At 43.8% G+C, this 27,918-nt stretch overlaps 1 protein-coding gene across 1 annotated transcript; it reads left to right on the top strand.

Annotated features, from left to right (window-relative positions):
- The first annotated feature begins 22 nt into the window (after positions 1-22).
- LOC132386041 (NACHT, LRR and PYD domains-containing protein 12-like) lies at positions 23-27,918 on the top strand. Its single transcript, XM_059958331.1, has 10 exons — positions 23-593; positions 7,843-8,014; positions 8,102-8,167; positions 18,238-19,984; positions 20,603-20,689; positions 21,696-21,866; positions 23,031-23,201; positions 24,175-24,345; positions 27,445-27,612; positions 27,784-27,918. The coding sequence occupies exons 1-10, from the start codon at positions 432-434 to the stop codon at positions 27,869-27,871; spliced, it is 3,003 nt and encodes a 1,000-aa protein (XP_059814314.1). The 5' UTR covers positions 23-431; the 3' UTR covers positions 27,872-27,918.

The following is a 27,918-nucleotide window of genomic DNA, read 5'->3' as shown; positions in this document are numbered from 1 at the left end:
AGACCCCTCACATTGAACGTCCCCCTTCACAGCGGTGCATCGGAGGATCTGTAATATTCCTCGTCCACTCGTCACACTCTGGGTAAACTGCCCCGGGAAGTGTGCAGATGTGGCAGGTCGACTGCATTCCCACAATGTGCTGGTCGTCGCCCGTGAGAATCACGATGCGATAACGTCTGTTCATCGGGAGCAGTGGAGTCCCGTGCATGTAGAGGGGTGTAAACATTGTGCTTGGAACGGGATTGAGAACTTCCCAGGAGCGGAACTGACTGTCGATTTGGAGCGATCTTGCAAGTTATATTGAGATTCCCTAGCGAGCGTTGTGTTTGGTGCGGGACAGTCTGTCTCATTTACTCTATGGCCGACGATCTTTTCGTCAGGGTAGTGTTATGCAATGGTAGTCATCACCTCTATTTTTGCCTATAGATCCAATGCCTTCAATTTCGGAGTTCCTGTCAAACCTGGACGACGAACTTATGATCCAGTTAACGCATTTCTTTCTGGACCGGCTGGAACCAGCCGCTGAAAAAGGATTAGAAGCACTCAGCCTGATGCTGAAACAGGAGAGGCGGATCAGTGCAGATGAACACTGGGTGAGTGGGAGGCGAGGCTTTATTTCTGCCTCTTCTAAGATCACTAGACCGATGGTCTCGGTTATCTCACGTGCCTAGTAAAGAGGCAACTGCGTGGATGCCCATAGACTTCCACACGTTTGGTCCATTCGCTTCAAGATTTGACACATTCTGCATTCAAAGAGGCTAGTCCATACACCACTGAGATAACATATGCCCACTTCAGCTGCTATCGCCTTCCTGACTGCCTGAACCAGTCTGGTTATTCTCCTATCAGTTTGTCTTCTTTTTTTTGTCCACAAAATTGCTGCTCACTGGATTTTCTACTTGTTTGTTGTTGTTTTTAGCACAATTCCTGTTAACTCTGGAGACAATTATGCATGAAAATCGCGGGAGATCAGCAGTTTCTGCGATACTCAAGCCACCTCGTCGAGCACCAACAATGATTCCATGGTCAAAGTCACTTAGATCACATTTCGTCTCTGTTCTGATCTTTGACCATAAAAACACCTGAGCCTCTTGACTATGTCTGGATGCATATTGCACTCAGTTGCTGACACGTGATTGGCGGAGTAGATCTTCCAGTAGCAAGAAGGTGCACGGGTATACCTAATATACACTGGGTGTACATTTCACCCTGTCTTTGCTGGTTCACCAGTCCGCGGAGGACATTGCGCAGCGGTAATACCGGTGTAGTGACAGCAACAGTGCCTGGGTGCTGGAGCGCAATGCTGCAGTTGTAATAGCTTTTTGATGAGGCTGCACCAGTAGTATTCTGTATAGTTTTGCTCTCCCTGTTATAAGAAAGAAAAAATTCAATTGGAAAATGTGTAGAGAACAATAGCGAAAATGTTGCCTGTTCAGCAGGAGCATCATATCCTATTTATGCTCTGCAAGGCGTTCAAAACAAGTGTTATCAAAGTAAGAGAACATGGGTTAAGCATGAAACTTTAAACGAATCAAGCATATCTTCATTTCTGAGTGATTGATATCTAAAACCGACTGTCAGACAATAGGATCAAATCAGATACAATTAGTACACCCAATAGACATGGCTCGTGTGCAAAATGGGAATAGTGCCGGCGGTGTGCCAAAACTGTTTTGCGTGGGCCAACCAGTCAGGAGAGTTCACTTGTCTGTGTTTTGACATCTGTCCGAGGATAAACCATCATCACCAGCTGCAGTTATATTCTACATTCTGCTACACATGCACATTTTTGTGCAGGATTTAAGGCAGTCAAATACCGTTCTCAGCTATTCATTAAAAAAAAGAAGCTGCTGACATATCATGCTGCAGGTGTAGATAATGTAGATTATCAAGCATAAGAGCACCATTGTAACAGAAGCAATTCTGTGCCTTGTTGCCCTGCCCAAATTACTTTCTTGTTGAAGCAGCAGAACAGTCCATCCTTTCTGAACCAGAGTTTTGAAGTGTGTTGTCATGCGCTCTAGTTACTTCTTCCCAGAAACAGTGAGGTTACTTCTCGCAATACTAGACTATGTGGTTAATACAAACAAATAATAAAACAAGACAATAAAAAGATGAATGATTTCAAGATATAAATGCCAGAAAAAAATCCAGAAACAATCGCAAACACTTCATAATCCAGAACAGTTACTTAATAGATACAGCCTTTGCATGTGCACAGAACATACAAAATAACAGTGAAAAACACTAGAAATATGCTGCACTAAAAGACATCCAAAGACTATGGAACATGAATAGGGTACACATTAGCCTAATAGTAATCTCCGAGAGATATCATCCCAAAATTACTACACAATATCATTACACAGTTACGCCTACGCAGCAATACTTATGTAAACTTCCAGAAAGCCACAATATTGCAGGGTACCAGTACAGTCCGAAAGCTCCTATGAGTTGTTTAGCTATGGGTGTACCTCAGCTTTTACCAGAAATTGAGAGAAATCATAAAAAGTAAGCAATAACTAATATTGAGAATAAAATTGTAGTGATTTTCAGAATAACCCATATGCAAGAACACACCAGATGACTAAGGATGCTGTAGGTTGAGGAAATGGAACAGAGCTTATAAGGTCTAATACAATACAAGTAGGTCAAATCATAGCAACATGGGAGATTACGTGACGACGTGTCCCTCACAGGTACAGCCTGTGACAGTGGATCATTTGGGAAGGGAACCCCATATTGATGGGAAGATTTCCATGGAGGGTCATGTTCTTCCAGGGGTAACGTTTTTTCTTCTCTCGTGATAATTCCTTCATTTGTCTGCCTGGTGTTTCCATTTAAGTTTAGTGGTGTGAATTTCTATTCAAAATTGCGTACATTTCTATAGTGCCCCCAATCCTGTTTCAGCTGATGAAAATCTATCCTAAGAAATTTTTCATGAATATTGTGAAATTGATTTACGCCTGTAATTTCTCTTCCTCCTTCTGTCCTCGATAGTGTTGTTATTGTTGTGGTCAAGTTTACGTAGCGTTTTCTAAAATGTGTCATTTCATTTTTTTCTCTTGTGTTATAAATTCTCCAGGCTGGTTTTGGCAGAGTTACTTAAACCTTGAAGTAAATTCTGTTGAAAGTTTATCGTTTGTCATATTATGATCCATTTTCTTTGCTTTTGGTACTGATATGTTTCATATTCATCCATCAGTTGTACTGTACCCTGCTGATCTGTGTCATATTCCACTGTCTCCGTTAGGCTTTCCTTTGTGTTTAATATCTAGATATCATTCATTTGCAGAAGATCTGTCCATACACAATTCATTTGGTTGTCTATGATTTGATAACATATTTTTATCCTATTTAGTAAACCAGAGAGTAGGTTCAAAGCTGGACATAACCATAATAGATTTAGAGAGCCATCCTGGAAAAATGCTTTTGTTGCTCTTTTTTTGATAGATAAAGGGATTATCGCACACCACTACATTATCAGGGGGAATTTTGCACATATATGTTGTGTTTTATATATATATATATAAAAAACTTGTATTACCTATGATTGTGGGACAGAATCAAACGCTTCTTGGTAGTTAATATAAAAACATTAATATTTTCTTTTTCTTTTTTATTGTCCGCGATTTAGAATTGCAGAATTTATTATCAGCTGTTCTTTGCTTCTAAACCCTTACGGCATCCTTTCTGCTCTTCTGTTTCTAAATGGGTGGTGATTAGCTGTGAGATCATAAATAGCTTGTTCTACAAGTGATAGGACAAGGCTTTGATAGGCCATTTTTGATTTATCTAAGAGTAATAGACATGGTCTGCCTTCTGTCAAAAATTCGGGCACATAGTTGATATGTATTAATAGGTAAGGATGACGGTATTTAAATTTTATAATAATAATTATGAATATTATCATTGCCTGTACTTTTCCAGCAGTGTGTATTTTTGTATATAATTGCTCTTATGATATCCATTGTGACTTCAGGTATTTGCCTGTCTTTACTAGTATGAATTTGTTCTTTTTTAGCCCAGGTACAGTTTACTTTTTGACTGTGTGTCACCTTATTTCATCAAATACTAGACCAATAGTTCATTATCTCTCGATTTGATAAGAAGTCTGTGCTAGGGTTAGTGATGTTTTGCTACATTGAATTTAGGTTTATTATCCAATATAAACCATTCTCTTTGTTTCTAAACCTATAATTGTGCTTCTTTTATCTGATGCATTTCATTTATGCACATGGTCTGGCTTTGTATTCATAAATTATGCAATGTTTGTGTTAAATTGATCACATCTTCCATGGACCTTATATATTATGAATATTTTCTTAGCAATCTTCTTAGCTTTCTTCCACGGGTATTCTGTTCTCCCATTTCAGTCCTCTCACTTCATTCCTCAGTTTTGGGTTTCTGTTGAGAGCCTCTGTTTTGGAGCTACACTGCTGTTCATGCTATGCACTGTGATATTGTGTGTACTTCTTCACGTGTTGCAAGTTTTCCTTAATGTTGTGATAACATAATGTTATTGAGAATCTAAAAAACTTATGCTAATTGAACTGATAGTATAATTGAACTGATAATTGATCTTTTGGTACTAAGGTCTGACTGTCGGATCAGATCCCACATATTCTGTTAGAATAGCTTCAATGTTTGGATGATTTAGCCTACAATCTTATCTTCATCATCAGCAATCTGTGGAGGCACTTTAACTGTGGTGTTGCTGTTTCCATAAAGTTGTGGAGCAGTTGTGAAGTAATTCTATTTTCCTTCAGTGGGTGGCTTCTTCATTACTTTCTTGGACGGCATTGTTGTGGGGCTTCAAGATTGTTCCTTTTTAGCTCCTCTGCCACTAAATGTTTTATTTGGTTTGCATGTTGAAAGGGATTAAGCTATTTTTGTTTTGAGCACTCTACATTCGTCTGCTATTCATTGTGTGTTTACTTCCATAAAGCAATGCTGTGCTATAAACGATAGTTGAAATTGGTCCCTATCTAAGACCAGAATTCATAGAAGCAGAATTAGGCAATTCAGCCCATCGAGACTGCTCCGCCATTTCATCATTGCTCATCCCAGATCCCTCTGTACATGCCTTCTCGCCATATCTTTCGATGCCCTGACTGGAGAGGAGACGATCAACTTGCCTTAGACCACGGACATGGCAGAGTGTTCCACAGATTTACTACTCTCTAGCTAAAAAAACAATTATTCCTTACTTTTGTTCTGAAGGGTTGCTCCTCAGTTTTGAGGCTGTGTCCTCCAGTTTTGGAAACTCTCCTCTACAGGAAAGATCCTCTTCATATCCACCCGATCTAGTTCTTTCAATGAGATCCTCACGCGTGATTCCATGTTCCAGTCAGTACAGGCCCAAAGCTGCCAAACGCTCCGCATCTGTTAACTCCTTCATTCCCGGGATCGTCTTCCTGATCCTCCTTTGTGCTCTCTCCAATGACGGCACATGCTTACTGAGATATGGAGCCCCAGCCTGTTGACAATACTCTAAGTGTGGACTAGTTACTTACAAAGTCTCAGCATTTCCTTAATGTTTTTAAATTCTATAAATCAAACCATGACATTTCAATCGGTTTCAATAGGGGTATTTAATGTCAAAGAAATGTATACAATATACGAGGGGTGATTGATAAGTTCGTGGCCTATGGTAGAAGGAGGCAATTTTAGAAAACCCGGCCCACTTATTTCTCCCACATTTACACACTTAGTCTAGCTGTCATGGAACATCCGGATCCCTTCTTTGCAGAAGTCAAATCTGCAAATAAGATTTGAAGATCCCTTCTACAAATAAGGGATCTGTATGCTACACGACCGCTGTACTAAGTATGCACATGTAGGAGAGCAATATGTTGAAAAAAATAAATGTGCTAGGTATTCTAAAAGTGACCCCTTCTACGTTGGAGCATGAGCATATCAGTCACCTGATTGTATCATCCTGAAATTGTATCGCTTCGCAAACACTCACAAAAACAGAGTTCCCAAAATAATGAAAGACAACAAAAGCCCGCGCCCCCCACCAGCAACCCCTCCCACGCGCAACCAGCAAGGCAACAACCACCCTGCTCCTCCATCAGCACAAAAGCATCGGCGTCCCCCACCAGCCACTCAAGCCTGCAGTAAAACATCATTAAAGACTTGCAGGATTTTGAGCAGATGAGCTTGATGAGTACAGTTTGAGCGGTGGATTTTGAGGTCAGGGGACTATTTGTTCACCCAGTATTCGACCTAACATAGGCTCCCTCCCCTCCACCTCCCCCCTCCCTTCGGCCTCTCCCGCTCCCTCCTCCCTCTCCCTCTCTCTCTCCCCCCACCGCTCTTATTAAGGGAAAAAAAGAGATGTCTCCATTTACAGCAAGAGGGGAGACCTAACAAAACAATTCGCTGATTTATGTTGTTATAAGTCTCTTATGTCGCTGCATCCGACATCCCTTGTTCTCCCAAAGCGCGTCAGTGAGACGCAGCCAGCCTTGAATCAGCCCGTCTCCAGATCCACAGAAATCCAGAAACTTGAAGTTGCACTAGTTTTGTAGGCCGTATCCTTGGCATATCGAAAAGCGGCCATTCGTGAGGCCCTGAGAAAGGCCCACTAACGCAAAGAACCAAAATCAGAGTGTAACTCCAGGTCAGTTTCTTCAACAACTAAGAGGAAAAAAAACGATATTTCCAAAGGAAAACAGATGCCAGTTAGCATCTTCATCACTCAGCTCTGCCTCTTCTTTACTACACTCACCCTGTAAATTAACCTTCTGTGAGTCTTGCATGAGAACTCCGAACTCCCTCAGCATCTCTGAAGATTTTACCTTCGCTCCATATAAAAAATAGTCCGCACTGTTGTTCCTTTTATCAAAATGCATTATTATACATTCCCCAACAGTGCATTTCACCTGCCAATTTTTGCCCATTCTTCCAATTTGTCTAAGTCCTGCTGCAATCGCATTGCTTCCTCAGCACTGCCTACTCTTCCACCTATCACCGAATCATCCGTAAGCTTTGCAACAAATCATCAAATCCACTATCTCAACCATTGACAAACAATGTAAAATGCAGTGGCCCAAATACTGACTCCTGAAGGACACCAGTCGTCACCGCCAGCCAATCACAGAAAGCCACATTTGCCTCCCTGCCTCTTGCCTGTCTGCCATTCCACTATCCACACCAGTAACACCATAGAACTGTATATTGTTATGCATAGGAGGAGCGGAAGTAGGCCATTCGGCCCATTGAGTCTGCTCCGCCATTCAGTCATGGGTTGATCCACTTCATTCAGTCATTCCAACTCTCCTGCTTTCACCCCATACCCTTTGATGCCCTGGCTAATCAAGAGCCTATCTATCTCTGTCTTAAATGCACCCAATGCTTTGGCCTGCACAGCCACTCATGGCAACATTTATTATTGCAGGTGCCGGCAGAGCAGTTAGCACTCATAAATGAATCACGTAAAGCATGAAAATATGATCAAGTTCTTCAGTTATTGTTCAGAGTCAAACATCATCATGGGGAGAAAAATGTGATCTAAGTGATTTTGACAGTGGAATAATTGTCGGTGTCATTGAATCATCTCAGAAACTACTAATCTCCTGGGACGTTCATGAATTATGGTCTCTAGATTTTGTAGAGAATGGTGCAGGGAAGAAAAAGAGCAGCTATTAGTAGACAGTAAAAAGAATGAAAAGGTTTTGATCGTGAGAGGGGACAGAATCACCGGACTGATTCCAGCTGACAGGAAGTCGACATTAACTTTGAAGACATAGAGAATGAACAAAAATAAGTAAATAGGTAAATAATATGTCATAGGTTGAGTCCACCTCGCAACAAACGTATTGCTGTCTTTTGCAGAGAGTCACTGAGCATGCAAAGAACGGTAACCGAACAGGCGGTTCCAAACTCTTGCTCAGTCTAGTGATGGACAAAGGCTCCAGTGCCCAGAGGGTGATGTGGGAAGCATTTCTGAAAATACGAAATGAGTCGCCAAAGCTGGACAAAATCCTAAATGAGCTCCAGAAAATCGGTAAACAAAACATCAAATTCTAACTCGATTGCAGATTTAACAATATTAGTCACATCTGAATTTACGAAAGTTTGTTCCTTTAAACAGGTTCCGATGTATTTGAGTTCATGAGCAACAGCCAAGATTTACAAGAATTTCCCTGTCATCTGCAAGGTAAGAGATAAGTTATTGAATAAATGAATTGTTTTCATTAGAATGTATTCTTTCTGAAAGAGGAAACGGCTGGGAAAATATATTTGCTATCATCGGATATTGACATTAATCACACATTACCCCTGATATGGTTCAAGTTTCTGCATTACCTCCAACATTTGGAAATGATGCAATCATTTATCTAGCATATTGCGAACCACTAGCCATCTGCAGTAAAGTCGAAATGATCAGTGAAAGCCCACATGTTCTTGTTGGGTTCACTGTAAAAGCCTATGCATCCCTGCCAGAAGGATAGCGGGACCTTTGTTGTTCCCACATTTGTTCTCAGCAGTAGAGGTGGGAAAAAAAGAACACAATGAAATATATAAGTAGAGTTTCTGTTGTGGAACAGACAATTCTCTGGATATCAAACATATTAAGCATCCAGATACTTCAGTAATCATGTTCACCACATGGATGTGAATTCCAAGTCTCCTGCTTTAGTTCGAGCGCAAACCATTCTTGGGTCCATTAATATGGTCAGACTCCGTATTAAAGGAGGCAAGATACGAGATGGCAGGGTCCTAGGCCAGTATCTTCAGCCTCTCTAGCCACAGTCGGGTGGGTTCCCAGAGGACGTCTATTTAATAAGAGGACAATAGGCAATCCTGGGAACTATAGAACAGGGAACCACATGTCGGTTGCAGGGAAATTGTTGAAGAAATGTCTCCAAAGATAGAATATATGAGCATTTAAAAATCTATTTATGGAGATACAGCATGGTTTTGTGCAGGGCAGGTCATGTCTTACCAACTTCATTCAGTTTTTTCATAGTTTCACAAGAGAAATTGATAAAGGAAGGGCTGTGTATGTTGTCTAAATGGATTTTCGAAGGCTTTTTGACAAAATCCCATGTGATTCTTATCACTGTTGCGAAGCAGAGGTCTTGGTGTCCACTTCCATAGTTGATGGTTGACAATGTGGTTAAGAAGGCTTCTGGAGTGGGAGCTTTTATTAGACAAGGCATTCAGTTCAAAACTCAATGGGTTATGCTGCAACCTTATGAAACTCTGGTTTATCCATATTTGCATCTTTGCACGGATTCTGGTCACCCATTTAAAGGAAGGAGATGATGAAGGTGAGACTTACCACAATGCTGTCTGGTTTGGAGGGTATGCACTGGAGGAAATCGGATTGTTTTCTCTGAACCACCGGAGGTTGAGTCAAGAGTTTACAAGATAGAGATAGAGTTTACAAGATTATGAGTGACACAGATAAACAACGAGAATCTGATTCCCAGGTTTTAGGTGAGATGGGGTAGGTTCAAGAGGATGTGACATGTATGATTATTTTACTCGCAGAGATTTAGTTGCTTGCAATGCATTGTCGGGTATGGTGCTAGAGGCAAATTCAGATTCAGTTTATTGTTATTTATAAACCACAAATACAATGCAGTTAAAAAATGAGACAATGTTCTCTGGAATGATATCATGAAAAAGCACAAAACAGACAACACGAGAAAAACCACAAAGCATTTGGTAATCCCCAATCCAGAGTCCGGAGAGGCTGCTGCGTATCGATATTGTGCTACCATCTTAGCACAATCCCCGGAAAGGAACTACAAACCCATCAGACAAAACTAAAGTTACAAGACCTACACAAAACCATATAGTGACATATAGTTACAGTTAACATATAGTTTCAACAGTGCAGACAATAGCATAATTGATAAAAGACTACCTGACAAAGACCAAATAATTATAGCACATAGTTTCAACAGTGCAAAGCAATACCATAGTCTGATAAAGAGCAATCCATGGAACGGTTTAAAAGAAAGTCTCAAAGTCCCGACAGCCCATCATCTCACGCAGACGGTAGAAGGAAGAAAAACTCTTCCTGCCATGAATCTCCAGTGCCACAGCTTGCCGATACAGCACTTTGGGAGCCCCGGCCATAGTAAACTCCAAGTCCGTCTGAAAACTTCAAGCCTCCAACAAGCCCTCCGACACCAAGCACCGAGCACCATCTCTGCCGAGTGCTTCAACTCAGGCACCGGCACCTGCTGCCAGGCAACAGGCAAAGCTGAGGATTTGGCTTTGAAATACCTTTCATGTTTTAAGAAATGTGTTTATTGGCAAATTAATGTAAGGAAGATGGAGGGATATGGACATGCTGTAGGCACACCTCTCTCTCCAATGATACTCAAACAACTACATCGACCTGAACTGAACTGAACTCTGCATCATATCATAAGACTGTATCCATTTACCCTTGGCTCCGTAAGAGCCTAGTTTTGGTTCCTATTCCCACACTTCAGTATATAACATTGCTAACCTGTTTCATATATTTTCATTTTAAAATTACTGTATTGCTTAGTTTACTAATAAACACTATTAGTTTATGATAATAACAGACTCCAAAGTTTTTTTCCAGTTCTGCTGGTTCTTAACCTGGTCACGGGGTAGGAAACAAAATTGGGGGCTCGCCCGTGATCCTAACTAACTATGTGTGGGGGCTGTTTTTAATTGATTGGGGTGAATTCCCTTAAGTCATTTGGTTTTGTGGAAAAACAGCAGAAATGGACGTTGATACATATTTGGCGGAGCCAACCTCGGAGGCATTAGAGGATGCCAGGAATTTGGAGCCACTGAGTATTACGAGAAGGTTAAAATTTTTGAAGGTGATGCCGACAGCGAGGAAGTCAGAAATGCAGAGAGCCATAGCCGAGTATTATGTATCCAAGGAGGTGTTTCTTGTAGAGGAGTTGGAGTTGTTTCCTGAAAGTAAACCTATCGGGGTTGAGACCCAGATTCAGAATGAAAGATTTAGGCTGAAGGCTGAGGAGAAGAAAAGTGCACAAGTTTGAGTTACAAGTAAAAAAAAACTGGAGGTAGAAATACAGAGGGAAGAAGCGGAATAACAGAGTGAAGAAAGAGAAACAGAGAGGTGGTTTGAGCTGACAATGATAAAGGCATTGCAGGAAGGGGGCAAGTGATAGACCCGGTCAGGGGGTTCAAGGTCAGTCAGATTCAGATTCAGTTTATTGGCATTTAAAAACCACAAATGCAATGCAGTTAAATAATGAGACAATGCTCCTCCAGAATGATATCACAAAAGCACATGACAAAACAGACTACACCAGAAAATCCACATAACTTTTGGTAATCCCCAATCCAGAGTCCAGAGAGGCTGTTGCATACTAATATTGTGCTACCATCTTAGCGCATTCTCCAGAAAGGAGCTCCAAATCCACCAGACAAAAGAAGACCAAAAACAAAGTCAGAAGATTAAGTTTGTACCCCCATTTGAGGAAACGGATGTCGATAGGTATTTTCTGTGTTTTGAGAAAGTCGCTATGAATCAGAACTGGCCGAAGGAGAAGTGGGCTGTTTTGTTACAAGGTGTACTTAAGGGGAAGGCTTAGCAAGCTTATTCAGTGTCGTCCATGGAAGACGCAAACGATTATGCTGAAGTAAAAAGGGCTATACTTAAGATTTACGAGTTGGTTCTGGAGGCATACAGACAAAGGTTCCAGAATTTGAGGAAGCCATGGGACCACACATATCTAGAGTTTTCCCGTGGAGATGCAAATGTACTTTGATCACTGGTGCTCCTCAAAAGAAGCCCGAGAGGTTATTAACAAACTGAAATGGTTAATGCTAATTGAGCAGTTTAAAAGTTGTGTCCCTGAGGGTATGAGGACATATTTAGATGAGAAAGTGGCAGAAACCCTGTCCAGATCTGCCAAGTTAGCAGACAAGTATGCCTTAACCCATCAGGTAAAATTTCAGTCAAGCCAGAGCTACCAGTAGAGATAAGAGAGAGCCTGCCGGCTAAGTCAGAGAGTAAGCCGGGGACTAGCAGGAAAGGTAAGGAGGATGAGAAGCAGTCTGGAGGGAAGTTCCCCAGTTTAACGTGTCTTAACTGTGGGAAAGCCGGTCATATAGCATCTAGGAGTTTGCTCCCAAAAGGGATAAAGGAAAAGGAAAGGCAACAACCCCAACTGCCTTTATGGAACTGGTTAACAGACCGCCAATGAAGGAGGGGTAAGACCAAGTTCAGGAAGGACACGAGAGGTTTATTTCGAACAGGTTGGTATCTGTAAAGGAGGGATCAACCCCAGTTCCATTGAGAATCTGGAGAGACACTGGGGCTTGTCAATCATTAATCTCAAGGAAGGTGTTGGAATTCAGTGCTGAGACAGAGACTGGTGAAGTAAATGTGATAAAAGTCATTAGAAAAGGGATTGAGGCCATACCTTTGCACAATATATTTCCGAAATGTGACTTAGTATCCAGACCAGTTACAATAGGGATGTGGTCTTGAATTACCAATGGACGATGTGGAGGTTTTACTCGCTAGTGACTTTGCAGGTGAGGATGGGTATCAGCAGTTCAGCTAGCGAGCAAGCCTGCAGCTGCTGAAGAACTGCCCATAGATTCTGAAGTTTATCCCGCTTGAGCAGTAACCAGAAGCATGTCGAAAAAGTGCTGAGACAAATATTGATTTACCTGAGACATTTTTACCGTCCATGTACCAACAGGATTTAGAAGATAGTAAGGATGAGGAGAGTAAGGGGGGACAAGGCAGATATATAATTGTCAAGGAAAGAATTTGTGAAGGAACAGAGCAAAGATGCAGAAATTGTGGCTTTAAAAGAGACAGCTCACTCTGAGGAGGAAATTAAGAATGAGCCAATGGGATACTACATGAAGGATGGAATGTTAATGAGAAAGTGGAGACTGGCTACAGTACCCACAGATGAGGATTGAGTGATTGTACACCAAGTGGTGGTTCCAAAAGTTTATAGGGATGAAATTCTGAACCTGGCCCACACGATACACCTAGGTGAACTTTTTGGAATAAAGAAAACGGTATATAGGGTTATGAGGGAATTCTACTGGCCTAATATGAGGAGAGATATTGTTGATTATCGTAGAAGGTGTGACACGTGCAAGGTGGTTGGAAAGCCGAATCAGGCCATCCCCAGGGCACCCCTTCGACCGATACCCACTTTCGGGGAATCATTTTCCCCGAGTCATTGTGGACCGTGTGGGACATTTGCCAAAGAAGGCGGCTGGTCGTCAGTATGTGCTGGCCATTATGTGTGCTTCCTCTAGATTCCCAGAGGCCATGACTCATGGGAGTATAAAAGCCCACATTGTGGGAAGGCACTTGTCAAGTTTTTCACCATGGTAGCGTTGCCTAAAGAGATTCCATCAGATCAGGGGAGTACCTTCACATCCCACACATTCCAACAGATGGTTTCTGAGCTGGGAGTTAAACAAATTGAGTCCTCCGCACAACACCCTGTGTCTCAAGGGGCTTTGGAGTGGTTCCACTCGACTTTAAAAACCATGGTTAAATCCTACTGGCAGGAGAATATTAGAGACTGGGATGATGGATTACCTCTCTTGCTTTTTGCTGTGAGGGACACGATTCAGGATTCCTTGGGGTTTGGCCCATTTGAGCTCATTTCCAGTCACAGGCCCAAGGGACCTCTGACCCTACTTAGGGAGCAATGGTCTAACCCGGAGGTGCATGTCAATGTGATTGACTATGTTTTGAAATTTCACAAGAGGCTTGGTGAGATATGCAACCTTGCAAAGAAAAATCTGCAAGACTCCCAAGTCAAAGTGAAGCATTGGTATGATAAAAGAGCACAAGAACAAGTGTTTAAGGTAGGTGATAAGGTCCTGGTTTTGCTTCCCTTAATTCCCAACCCCCTCCAGGCAAGGTTCCAGTGTCCATACGAGGTAATTAAGAAGATTGACTCTTTAAATTATTTTATTATAACTCCTGATAGATGCAAGCCTAATCAATTAGTTCACGTGAACGTGCACAAACCTTATCATGACTCTAAGACAGTACCAGTCAGTGCTGTCATAAAAACAAATGAAGTTGTGGGATCTGATAATGAGGGGCAAGAGCATTTTGATAAGATAAACATAGTGCCCATCAGACTGGAGAACTCTGTTATTTTGACCAACTTCACCGATAAGATCCATCATTTGGTGTCTGCACATAGAATGTAGCTGATAAAATTGATTAACCGGCATACAGATTTATCTCCAGATGTCCCAAGGAGATGCACGATCACAGAACATGATGTCATCGTAACATCAACCCAGCCCATTAAGCAATACCCCTATAGAATTAATATAGAAAAGCGCGAACTGGTGGAAAGGGAAATTGAACATGTGCTAGCTGCAGGTATTATTAGGCAATCTACTTCAGACTGGGTGTCTCCATGTGTGATTGTTCTGAAATCTGATGGTAATGTAAAATTCTGTACTGATTACAGGAAAGTAAATGCCATCACAAAAACCGATGCTTATTCTATCCCGAGAGTAGATGGTTGCATCGATAGAGTGGGAAAGGCTAGGTATATCACGAAGATTGACTTACTGAAAGGATATTGGTGTGTTCCTTTGGCGACAGAGCTAGAGAAATCTCAGCATTTGTGACACGATCAGGGATGTATGACTATAATTTTTTTTGCCTTTTGGAATGAAAAATGCTCCAGGGACATTCCAAAGGATGATTGACTCAGTAGTTAGAGGTTTGGAAAACACAGGGGCTTGTATCAATGACTGTGGTCTGGAGTGACACATGGGAGGAGCACATTGTGGCTGTGGAAAAGCTGCTTAAATGACTGTCTGAAGCCAATCTAATAGTGAACCTCGCCAAAAGTGAGTTTGGCCACGCTACTGTCATGTATCTGGGGTATGTGGTAGGTCAGTGGCAGCTGGCTCCGGTACAAACTAAGGTGCAGGCTATTTCTGAAGTCCCCATTCTGACTGACAAGAAAGCTCTGAGAAGCTTTCTAGGAATGGTAGGGTATTACTGGAAGTTTTGTAAAAACTTTGCAGATATCGCTCTTCCTCTTACCAAGGTCCTGAGAAAGAGTGAGAAATTTGTATGGAGTGACCCTTGCCAGGAAGCCTTTGAGGGGCTGAAAACTATATTGTGTTACCATCCTGGGCTAAAAGCACCACACTTTTCAAAACCCTTCTCTCTCGCAACGGGTGTTAGTGACGAGACTGCCGGGGCAGTGTTGCTACAGAAAGATGGGGACAAAATTGAACACCCAGTGGCTTATTTCTCCAGGAAATTTAATGTACAACAGAAGAACTATTCCACTGTGGAGAAAGAATTACTCTCACTGATTCCGGCTTTACAGCATTTTGATTTTTGTACTGCACAGAAGCCACTGATAGTCTGCACTGACCATAACCCACTGGTGTTTCTGACAAATCTAAAAGATAAGAATAGAAGTTTGCTGAATTGGAGTCTGATATTACAAGGATATGACCTCAAAATAAAACGTATAAAAGGTACTGACTATGTAATTGCTGATTTATCTAGACATTAGATTTGAAATTATATCTGTTTTACTTTGTTAGTTGATGACTAACTATGTATTGTATTAGACTCTAATGTACATTTACATTTAAATTTTTACTCCAGTAAAAATTTCCTGAAAGTGGTGGGGGTGTGATGGGCAAAAAGAGTTTGAGATGGGGTCCATACTTGACCCTATTGAGAGAGAGAGAGAGAGAGAGAGAGGATTTGATGTATGGTTCTTCGACTGATTATTTACCTTTGCTCCAAGGACACTTTAGCCTGTTTGTTAACATTCCTGCAAAGACAGTAGGGAGGAGCCAGTTGATGGACAGCCAGTGTCCTGCATGTAGAGATGAAAAGTATGGCTGCTCAGACACACAGACACTTCACGGGACACTGAAAGAGCTTTGTGCACCCACGTGAAGGTAGGGGTTTGGAGGTCCGATTCAGGGAAATCGATTGGTGGCTCACAGTGTGTAAAAGTGCGACCGGTGGGGAACTGTTTGTGCGTCCACCCTCACCTGGGTGGGAGGTCCACCACTGAAGAATGGTCATACGTAGTATCGTCATAGATGGTAACCACAACAGGAAGACAACAGGAAGATCGACGGCATTGGCATCACCTCTCATCATCATCATCATCTCTCTCTCTCTCTCTCTCTCTCTCTCTCCCCCTCTCTCCCTCTCTCCCTCTCTCCCTCTCTCTCCCTCTCTCTCCCTCTCTCTCCCTCTCTCTCCCTCTCTCTCCCTCTCTCTCCCCCTCTCTCCCCCTCTCTCCCCCTCTCTCCCCCTCTCTCCCCCTCCCCCTCTCTCCCCCTCTCTCCCCCTCTCTCCCCCTCTCTCCCCCTCTCTCCCCCTCTCTCCCCCTCTCTCCCCCTCTCTCCCCCTCTCTCCCCCTCTCCCCCTCTCCCCCTCTCCCCCTCTCCCTCTCTCCCTCTCTCCCTCTCTCCCTCTCTCCCTCTCTCCCTCTCTCCCTCTCTCCCTCTCTCCCTCTCTCCCTCTCTCCCTCCGCCTCTCTCCCTACGGCATCATATCGTAAGACTGTATCTATTTACCCCCAGCTCTGAAAGAGTCTAGTTTTGCTTCCTGTTTCACCACTTCAGTATATATCATTGCTAACCTGATTCATATATTTTCATTTAATAGTGCTGTATTGTTAGTTTACGACAATACCAGACTCCAAGGAGTTTTCCATTTCTGCTGGTTCTTAACCCGGTCATGGGGTATGTGACAATATATATATATATATATATATACATACACACACACACACACACACACACACACACACACACACACACATATATATATATATATGAGATACCTTAACCAGTAAATTATTAACTAATTTCATTTTATTTCATTATTAATTTCATGTGTATACTTGAATTTAATTGCTGAGTGACAGTGCATTATCAGAACACAGATAAATCTAATCAGAGTACACAAAGCAACAAATAGATCAGAAGGAAACCTAGTTAATTCAGCTCCTCATTGAATATTAGCACATGAAGAGAAACTGATGTGCTTCCTCTGAGGCCATTCCCACTGCCCAGTTTTGCGTGTGCACCATAGCTCGCAGTCCATGTTGCCCACATTCAAGATCCGTACTGCCTGTAAGGAGTTTGTATGTTCTCCCTGTGACCACATGGTTCCCTTTGGTTGTTCCGGTTCACTCCAATGATATACCATTTGGTAGGTTAATTGTTCACTTTACTTTGTCCCGTTATTGAGCTCACACTAAATTGGGGGAATTGCTGGGCAGAGAGGGTTGGTGTTCTGGGCAGGACTATTCCGCCTTGCATCCTCAATAAATGAGCTACAAATAAAAAGTTGCAGATTTTTTTTCATGCTCCCAACTCCATTATCAGAGCCCATGCACAACCTTCTTTCACGATCAGATTCCAATAATGGCGGCAGCTAAGTTCCTGGGTGGTGAGGACCATTGATGATCTGCGGTGCGTAATAACATTCATCATTGAGGATCCACACCACGCAGCGCATGTTGTCTTCTCATCATTACCATCAGGAAAGAGGTGTAGAAGCCTGAAGGCACATAATCAGGATTAGATTCTTGCCCTCTGCCAGCTGTCTACTCCTCTTGCACTACTTTTTTTCAACTTAACTATTTAATCGACATATCAACAGTAACTCCAATTCAGTCCTTTTTTCTCCAGGTTTACTTATAATGAATTTCATTCTACTGCTGCAGGAAATTTAACAAATTGCACTACATTTGCCCAAGATGGTCAACCTGATTGTTATTCACTCTTTGCCTCCAGCTCTCACCTCCGAGCCTCCACACTTCCCTCCTCTATCTAACTATCACCACCTCCCCCATCTGAATCTACCTCCGCTTGCAAGTTATTGCTCCACGCTCCCCCATGTGTCCTTTATACCGAGTACCTCCCATCTGTTTTGTTTGAAATTTACATTGTTGGTCTGAACACACTCGCCCCTTGTCAATTTCCCTTCGCAAACTCAACGTGATTGCACGAGTTCCTGCATCTTATTGAAGTTTGTTCCCGATTTCCGCCTCTACGATTCCTCCATCTTGTGCTGGCGACCCAATCAATAAAATTCAACATAAGGGCGAGATGTTCCCCTTGGTCTATTGCCGCAATCGAGTTGCGCACTGTCCCTGTACCCAACAAACGTCCCGCAACTGTGCATGACATTGAAGTGAAACTCTGGGATTAATCACGGAAATAAATAAACATTCCGTCTGTTCTTTCTGTTTTCAGAAGTTCACCAGAAACACAAGGAAATATTGCGGGAGGAAAATGAAAGAATGAAAATGGAAACGATCCCGGAGGGGGAGGGGGAGAGTGAATACTTCCAGTTGTCTGATCGATACTGTGAGCTCACGATTGTTTCCACTGACCGAGGCTGCCGGATGACGGAACATGAACTGAGGGAAGGGGATCGGGACGATGAGGAGTGGAGAGAGAAACTGGAGAAGGACTATAACAAAGGGGAAAAACTGCGAACGGAGCAGTTGTTCTGGAGCAGCTATTCATTGAGTCGAATCACATCTGGTAGTTCAGTAGCTTTGCTCGGAATCCCAGGGAGCGGGAAAACCACGCTGGTGCAAAAGGTTATTTATGACTGGGCCACGGGGAAAATATTTCAGCAGTTTCAGTTTGTGTTCAGTTTCAAATGCAAGGATTTAAACAAAATTAAAGACAAAATAAACCTGAGGGAGCTGATTTTGAATCAATATCAGCACCTTGGGAATGACATAGGAGAGGTCTGGAAGAACCCGAAGGCACTGCTGTTTATATTTGATGATTTAAATGAATTCAAGCACAGAATCGATTTCACAGACAGTCCTAGAAACGGACGACTTCAGCCCATGCGCCCGGATCCCGAGTGGCGATGCGAAGTGTCTGACATTGTGTACAGTTTAATCCAGCATAAGCTGCTCCCAGGGTGTTCAGTGCTGGTCACCTCCCGCCGCACTGCAATACATTTATTGGAAAAGGCAGACATCACCCTCTGGGCTGAAATCCTGGGATTTTCTGGTGAGGAACAAAGTGAATACTTCAATAGGTTTGTTGAAGACCAGGCAGTGGCGACATCTGCATTCAAACTCCTGCAGGAGAACAAGATCCTTTACAGCATGAGCTATAATCCATTATACTGCTCAGCGATCCGCCAGTCACTGGGGGGCACGGACGTAAAGAGAGACAGCGGGCATTGGGGTTTGCCCATAACCATAACGCAAACCTTTTCCAAGCACATTTACAACATCCTGAAGCACCACGGACGTGACACGGAGAAACCAAAAGAAGTGCTCATGATGGTTGGTAATATGGCTTTCAAGGGACTGTCCGAGAAGAAGACTACGTTTACAGCTGAAGACCTGATTGAACACGATTTGAAACCTACTGGATTCCTGTCCAGTTTCATGATAGAACTGCTGAAGGGAGATGGTTCCACGGGGACCGTGGTTTACGCGTTTACCCACCTCGTTGTACAAGAGTTTGTTGCCGCACTCACACAGTTCCTACGAACTGATCCTGAGGACAGCCGGGATCTTTTCACTGAAATCCAGCGTGCAGAAGATGACCGATTTGAGACATTTCTTTGCTTTGTCGTCGGCCTCTCCTACAGCGGATCAGACTGGGCTCTGAAGGAATTTCTGGGTCCGTTCCCCGAACAGACCGCTCACCTTGTTAAAGAATGGCTAGAGAAGGAGATTGACCGTCAGATCGCAAACACAGGGACAGATTCCATTAAAAGGGAACTGCTGAATACACTGCAATATGTGATTGAATCTCAGGATCGTAAACTAGCTTACTCTGCTCTGGGATCTGCGGAAGTTGTTTCATTCAGTGGATTGCAACTGACTCCAATTGACTGTGCCAACCTGTCTTATGCCATTGAGCTGTGTGACACAATGAAACACCTCAATCTGGAGAGCTGCTATATTGAGCTTGAAGGACTCCAGCGACTGGGACCAGTGCTTCAGAGATGCCAGGAACTGGGGTAACTATCCATTTGTCCCTAACGCTAATATGTAAACCCTCAACGTTACGTTAAAAAATACTGCAAGAAAAGTAGTCCACTTTGAAATCGGCTGGCATCGGGGAAGAATCTGGTCCGCAATCTGTGATTATGCGCCTTTAGGCTTCTGTAACTCCTTCCCGACGATGAGAAGTGAGCATGTGCAGGGTGGTGAGGATACTTAATGAAGCTTCCTAAAGCATCACTGATCATTAACATTAACATTCAGCTTTTTTTTCCCAAGTTATCAAAAAGTATAACTGGGTGATTTGGCCCACCAAGTCTGCTCTCCATCATTGCTCTTCGGATTTTCCTCTCAGTCCTAATCTCTTGCCTTCTCCCCATATCCCTACATGCCATGACCAATCTAAAATCTATGAGCCTCTGCCTTAAATATATATAAAGACTTGATCTCCACAGCTGCCTGTGGCAAAGATCTCCAGATATTCCTTCACTCTCTGGTTAAAGAAAATCCTCTTCATCTTCATTTGAAAGGACGGATGGGCATCTCAGAGGGCTCTTTTTACTGAGGTTGTTTCGTTCGGTCTTAGATTTGCGGTCTTTGATTGTGTTCTATTTCTGCGTTCCCCTTCTCCTCAGACTGAACCGCAATCAGTTGCGGGATTCTGGAGTGAAACTGCTGTCTGAATATGCGATGGAACCAGACTGCCAAATAGAGAAGCTTCGGTAGGTACCCGAATGTGAAGGGTTGTCCTCATTCCACGAGGCGTAAAACACTGGGACAGAATACATAGTACTTTCTGAAATCTGGAACAGCAAAAATCTGCTGGAGGAGATCATCCTGTGGGCAGTTTATTTGGGAGCAGAAGGGATAAACTACTCTTCTGGCCAAATCCTACAGCTACTTTTACTACGAGCTAGGACTTCTGGTGGCCACTTTATGAAGTACACTTGTTCCCACGTTCTGTTTCTTAATGTAAATATCCAGTCAGCCAAGCCTGTGGCTCTAATTTACGACATAGAACATGCAAATATGGTAAACCAGTTTAGTTGTTCTAGTTTTTACTTATTTATGACCAATCATCAGAATGGGGAAGAAATGTGATCTAAGTGACATTTACCATATTGATGTTCAGTTTCTTAATTTAACTATCTAGTCAGCCAATCCTGTGGCTCTAATTTACTACATAGAACGTGCAAACATGGTCAACCGATTTAGCCATTTTAGTTTTAAAAAAAATATATTTCTGACTAATCATCAGAATGGGGAAGAAATGTGATCTAAGTGACATTTACCGTAGAATGACTGCTAGTGCCAGATATGGTGGTTTGAGTATCTCAGAAACTGCAGATCATCTATGTTTTTTTTTTTCACTGACAGAAGTATTTAGTGATTACTGAGAATGGTGCAATTTAAAAAAAAAACAAATCCCATCAGCAGCGATTCTGCAGGCGAAAATGTTTTGTTAATGAGAGAAGTTGGGGTAAATGCAACAGTAGATTTAAACTGACAGGAAGGCGACAGTACTCAAGTAGCGGGGCATTCCACCGGTGTTGTGTGGAAGAGCAACTATGAGCCCACAAACAAGTTGAACCTGCAACAGCGGCAGAGAGCCACAGTGGGATCCTCCCCTGTACCTGATGAAATAGCCATTGATTTCACGTTCTCGATCAATAATACAGGACCTCTTCTCTCATATCACTCTTTTATCATCCCTGTTCTTGTCATCAGGCTGGATATGAACGGCCTCACGCACTGTTGCGCTGGGGATCTGGCCTCCATTCTCCATAGAAGCTGCTCACTGCAGGAACTGGACCTGAATTACAATAACCTGGGCGACTCAGGCGTGAAAGAGCTATCTAAGGCTTTAGAGAACCCGGACTGCAAACTAATGAAGCTACGGTGAGTGTCTGTCTGTGGGGATTTTGGATGTGTCTTTTGGATGTATTATTGACTGGCTCTTTTGCGTTATTATTCCCATCACCTATTGGGAAACATGATGTGCTCTTCACACGACTCTTCAACACAGACCAAATCTTAAATGCGTCATGTTTGAATGCACGTGTGTTTGTATGTAAGTGTCTTTCTCTAAAATGCATCAGATCTCAACCCGTAATGGGCGTTCACACATCTTCTCTTCCTCATCTCCCTTTCTACCCAGCCTCTCGATCTACCTATCACCTATGCATTCACCCGATGCTTCCCATCTGGCTGCTTCCCCTCACTGCTTACTTCCCATTATACTGTGACCCGTTGCCCTATCCGATCAGTTCCCGTCGTCATCAGTTTCAATTCACCCATCACACCCAGATCCTAATGTCATCCCACTCTCCCCGACCCTTACCTGCATTGCAATCCAAGAAATAAATCCACGTATCTCCACACAGCTATTGCCCCACCTTTCACCCTCTCTTTTGCCTTGGCCTCCCACTACCTTTTGCCAGGTGTGTAAAGAAGGCCTGTAAGGTAATCGGGGACACTCGTCACCCCAGCCATCAACTGTTTCAGCTGCTTCCGTCCAGCAAATGCTACCACAGTATTAAACCCTCAACCAACAGGCTATGGGACAGCTTCTTTTTTATGGGACTTGAAAATTCAGATGTCCGTACTTTGTGGCAGAGTCATAACAAACAGATTTTTACTCCCCCGCATGGGGGGATGGGTGTAGCAATTAAATGAATGAAATTCTGCTAATTTCAGTTCAAATTCAATACAATGCTTTCTTCCTTTCTCCACCAAAAAGTTCAACTGCTCGCTTCTCTCCATATTTGCTGCCCAAACTGCGGAATTCTCCCAAATCTTCAGACATGCGCAGTCTGAACTATGTGTCTCCAGAGTTGGGGACCTCCTTCCATCCCCATGTTCCCTAGACATACTCTTCAGCTGCCTTCTGCAACTCCATGTAGACCGCTTGATCTAAACTAAGCTATTAATATTTTACTGATTGACTTTGTAATTCAGTTTCCCTTTCCAACTTTCATCTCCCCCCCCTTACTAATTCTAACCTTATCCTCGCCTCCTAGCCTACCGCGAGCTTGTAACATTTCCCGTGCGTCTCATCGTCAGGTTGTGCGCAAACGGACTCACGGCGGCTTGTGCCAAAGACCTCGCCCGCGCTCTCGGCAAGAACCGACGGCTGACCGAACTCGAGCTGGGCAACAATGATCTGGGGGATGCCGGAGTGGAGCTTCTGTCCGCGGCGCTGAGGAACCCAAACTGCAAGCTGCAGACCTTGGAGTAAGATTCGTTTCGCTCTACGACATCGTGCACGCCTGAAGCAATTCGTTACCGGATAGAATTACGCTGTACCGATCTATAAATATCCTGTCATTACTATCCCGAACACTGTTACTAAAACTCTGCTTTATTTTGATTTATGTGCTGGATGTGATATATGCACCAGTGCCGGAGGAACGATGTTTAGTTTGCTTGCATTTACGTACAGTCAGCTGTCAATACATTTGAATGTGAACTTGAAATGGAACCGTTAGGGGCACCGGGGCAGCGTAGCGGTAAGCGTGAGTCTGTTTCAGGCTGAGCCCCGGAGTATGGATTCTAATGCCGACGCCTCCTTTGAGAAGTCCGTACGTTCCTCTTGGTGGCGGCTTGGGATTCCTCTGGGGCCTCCGGTTTCCAGCTGCATTCCAAAGTTGTGATATTTCATAGGCTCAATGGACGCTCAAAATTGCTTTGTGATTAGGTTAGAGTTAAATAGATGGGTCGCTGGGCAATGCAGCACGTTGGACCGGAATGCTCATTCCGCGAAGCATAATAATTTTTATTGCTGTATTGTACATTATAGTGTTGGCGCATGGCCAAGTGGTTAAGGCGTTCGTCTAGTTATCTGTAAGGTCACTAGTTCGAGCCTTGGCTGAGGCTGCGTGTTGTGTCCTTAAGCAAAGCACATTCCTCTGTGCCAACGCTGGTGCCAAGCTGTATGGGTCCTAATGCCCTTCCCAACATCGGTGGCGTGGAGAGGGGAGACGTGCTGCTTGGGCAACTGTCGGTCTTCCATTTAAAAAAAACCTTGCCCAGCCTTGCGCCCTGGAAACCAGCCAATGTACAATTCCATTGTCTATCCAGAATAACAGAGGCCTACACGACACTCATTATATTATCATACAATCATTATCAATAAATTAACCAGACATTTCATTACATTTAACACTATATATTTATTTTCATTTCTCCATAAATTCTATCATGGTAGTCTGTGGTGCAACGGCCTCAGAGCTTCTTCCACCGAGTGCATCGCCTCGACTGTTGATACAAACCGTGCACTGACGGAGCTGATCCTGGGTGATAATGAACTTGGAGTTTCAGCAGTGAAACTGGTGAAGGAGGTCCAGTACAAGTCGGAATGTAAAATTAAGTTACTCCGGTAAGATCTAGCTGGAAGCTTCACCCCAAATTCTTCCAGGAGCTTCGAGTACACCCGTGTATATGACCCGTGTTCCGGTATTGAACACCAACGCTGGTACTAGCGGGAGGTAGCGTCTCTGATCGCTGTGTTGTCAGTGGTCTGTGTGTTAATATAGTGGATTAGCAATGGATTTGAACAGAGAAGAGCATACCCTCTTGGATTCCAGTGAGAGCATGTGCAGAAAGACGTTTGGCGAATTAAACACGATACAAGACCGGTGTCCATAGGACACTCAAAGCTGCTGCACAGGTTGACTCTGTGGTTAATACGGTGCATTGGCCTGCATCAATCGTTGGACTGAGTTTAGGAGTCGAGAGGTAATGTTGCAGCTATACAGGACCCGAGTCAGACCCCACTTGGAGTACCATGCTCAGTTCAGGTCACCTCACTATATAGGAAGGCTGTGGAAACCATAGAACGGATGCAGAGGAGATTTGCAAGTACATTCAAACAACACACACAAAATGCTGGTGGAACACAGCAGGTCAGGCAGCATCTATAGGGAGAAGCAGTGTCGGCGTTTCGTCAGGACTAACTGAAAGTAAAGATAGTAAGAGATTTGAAAGTAGGAGGGGGAGGGGGAAATGCAAAATAATAGGAGAAGTAGGAGGCGGTGGGGTGGAGCTGAGAGCTCTCAGGGAGAAAGACTCTCACCGCTACCTGGACTATTCGTATTCCCACCCTGTCTCTTGAAAAAATGCTCTCCATTTCTCGCAATTCCTCCAACTCCGCTGCAGCTGCTCTCAGGATGAGGCTTTCCATTCCAGGACGAAGGAGATGTCTTCCTTTTTCAAACAAAGGGGCTTTCCTTCGTTCACCATCAACTCCGCTCTCAAACGCATCTCTCCCATTTCCCACACATCTGCCCTTACCCTATTCGCCCACCAAGCCACTCGGGATGGGGTTCCCCTTGTCCTTACCTACCACTCCACCAGCCTCCAGGTCCAACATATAATTCTCCATAACTTCGGCCACCTCCAACGGGATCCCACTACCAAACCCATTTTTCCTTCCCCCCCCCCTTTCTGCTTTTCGCAGGGATCGCTCCCCATGCGACTCTCTTGTCCACTCGTTCCCCCCGTCATTTCCCACCGATCTTCCTCCCGGCACTTATCCTTGTAAACGGAACAAGTGCTACACCTGCCCTTACACTTCCTCCCTTGCCACCATTCAGGGCCCCAGACAGTCCTTCCAGGTGAGGCGGCACTTCACCTGTGAGTCGGTGGTGTGGTATACTGCGTCCGGTGCTCCCGGTGTGGCCTTTTATATGTTGGTGAGACCCGACGCAGACTGGGAGACCATTTCGCTGAGCACCTACGCTCGGTCCGCCAGAGAAAGCAGGATCTCCCAGTGGCCACACATTTTAATTCCACGTACCGTTCCCATTCTGATATGTCTATCCATGGTCTCTTCTACTGTCAAGATGAAGCCACACTCACGTTGGAGGAACAACACCTTATATACCGGCTGGGTAGCCTCCATCCTGAGGGCCTGAACTTTGACTTCTCTAACTTCTGTTAATGCCCCTCCTCCCCTTCTAACCCCATCCCTGATATATTTAGATTTTTGTTCTCCCTCTCTGCCCATCGCTGTTCGCCTGCTCTGCATTTCCCTCTGGTGCTCCCCACCCCTTTCTTTCTCCTTGGGTCTCCCGTCCCATTATCCTTTCCCTTCTCCAGCTCTGTATCCCTTTTGCCAGTCACCTTTCTGGCTCTTAGCTTCACACCATCCCCTCCGGTCTTCTCTTATCATTTCGCATTTCCCCCTACACCCACTACTTTTAAGTCTCTTAGTATCTCTCCTTTCAGTTACTCCTGACGAAGAGTCTCGGCCCGAAATGTTGACTGTGCTTCTCCCTATAGATGCTGCCTGGTCTGCTGTGTTCCATCAGCATTTTGTGTGTGTTGTTTGAATTTCCAGCATCTGCAGATTTCCTGGTGTTTGCATTTACAAGGACATTGCCCGGATACGGGTACGTGCCTTATGAGAATAGGTCGACTGAAGTCGGCCTTTTTTGCCTTGAAGTAATGGAGGATTAGAGGTGACCTGATAGAGGTCTGTAAGATGATGAGAGGCATTCATCGTGTGGATAGTCAGAGGCTTTTTCCCGGGGCTGAAAATGCTTTCACAATTGAGCGTGGTTTTAAGCTGCTTGGAAGCAGATGCAGAGGAGATGTCAGGTGTAAGTTTTTAATGCAGAGAGTGGTGAGTGTGTGGAATGGGCTGCTGGCGACGGTGGTGGAGGCGGATATGATAGGGTCCTTTAAGAGGCTGCTGGACAGGAACATGGCTCAGAATACTAGAGGGCTATAGGCAGGGACTGGGTATTGATAGTGAATGATCAGCCATGATCTCAGAATAGCGGTGCAGACTCGAGGGGCCGAATGGTCTACTTCTGCACCTATTGTCTATTGTCTATTGTAACCCTAGGTAATATCTAAGGTAAGGACATTTTCAGCACAGCTTTGTGGGCCAAAGGACCTGGATTGTGTTGTGGGTTTTCTATGCTCCTATGTTTTTAAGCAGTGTCAGGGTCGTTACGTGATAATGGCGAAGGGTTGATGAGGCAGGGATCCGATAGAAGGTGGTGAACGTTGTAGTAAAGGGAAAATGTGGAGAGTTGCTCAGTTCAACATCTTCCTCTTTTACCAAATACATGTGCATATACAAACCAGGTAACAACTTACTAACATTTCCAGAGAAATGTCGCATGCAATACTGTCAGACATTTGCAATAAATCAGTATCGCTGATTGTTTTGACAGTAGTGAGAATGAAACAGTTTTCTTCTGTTATTATTATTGTTGTTGATATTGTTGTTGTTGTTTTTAGCCATGCAGTCGCTACCAAACTGTTGCAAGAAGAGAGTTAGTGGTAAACTGCTTCCCCAGCTGAGCTTGAAGGAATAAAGTGGCCTGCGATTCTGTCAACCCCTTACCACGCCCCCCCCCCCACCCGCCACCGTCGGGCGTTTTAAAATTTCTTTAATGTCACCCTGCGTGTGGCGAGAAATCTCTGCCGATCGTCCGATTCACGTTGCTTCCTTCTCTCATCATAGCCTGAACAAGACTGGTCTCGTGGATTCTTGCGTCGAGGGACTCATTTCCATTCTTCTCGAAATGCATGCTTTGACTCACGTGAACCTGAACTACAACTACTTCACAGACCGATCGATCCCCTCTTTCAACACTCTGATCACGCATCACAGAGGCTTGGAGTATATCGGGTGAGTGTCCGCATTGACTTTGGGTGCATTGACTATTTGTACAGTACGACCAACGACTGTCCTGCTGATGTTTGCCTCGGTATGTTTTAAACATAGGGAACCCTGTCTCCCCGTTATTCTCAACGTCATTTCAATCTATTTATTTCCTCTTCATTCTTCAACCTGTTTCAGGCTGGAGTGGAATCGCTTCAGTTCCCGCGGACAGAATCAGCTCAAGACGCTGCAGAAGTTCCGAAAAGGACTGACAGTGGACCTCTAAACAATGCAATGCATCGACGATTTCACCCTCGGGAACGGTCTATATAT

Source organism: Hypanus sabinus, unplaced genomic scaffold (assembly GCF_030144855.1).
Source record: "Hypanus sabinus isolate sHypSab1 unplaced genomic scaffold, sHypSab1.hap1 H_1, whole genome shotgun sequence".
Taxonomy (NCBI): Eukaryota; Metazoa; Chordata; class Chondrichthyes; order Myliobatiformes; family Dasyatidae; genus Hypanus; species Hypanus sabinus.
Note: the sequence above shows the minus strand (reverse complement) of the source record. Positions and strands in the feature narration are given on the sequence as shown.

Bases quoted from the DNA above. Each gene is read 5' to 3' on its own strand.
- LOC132386041 (XM_059958331.1), top strand. From the start codon at position 432: ATGCCTTCAATTTCGGAGTTCCTGTCAAACCTGGACGACGAACTTATG. The intron at 8,168-18,237 runs GTAAGAGATAAG...TTCTGTTTTCAG, and splicing joins ATTTCCCTGTCATCTGCAAG to AAGTTCACCAGAAACACAAG. The intron at 24,346-27,444 runs GTAAGATCTAGC...CTCTCATCATAG, and splicing joins TGTAAAATTAAGTTACTCCG to CCTGAACAAGACTGGTCTCG.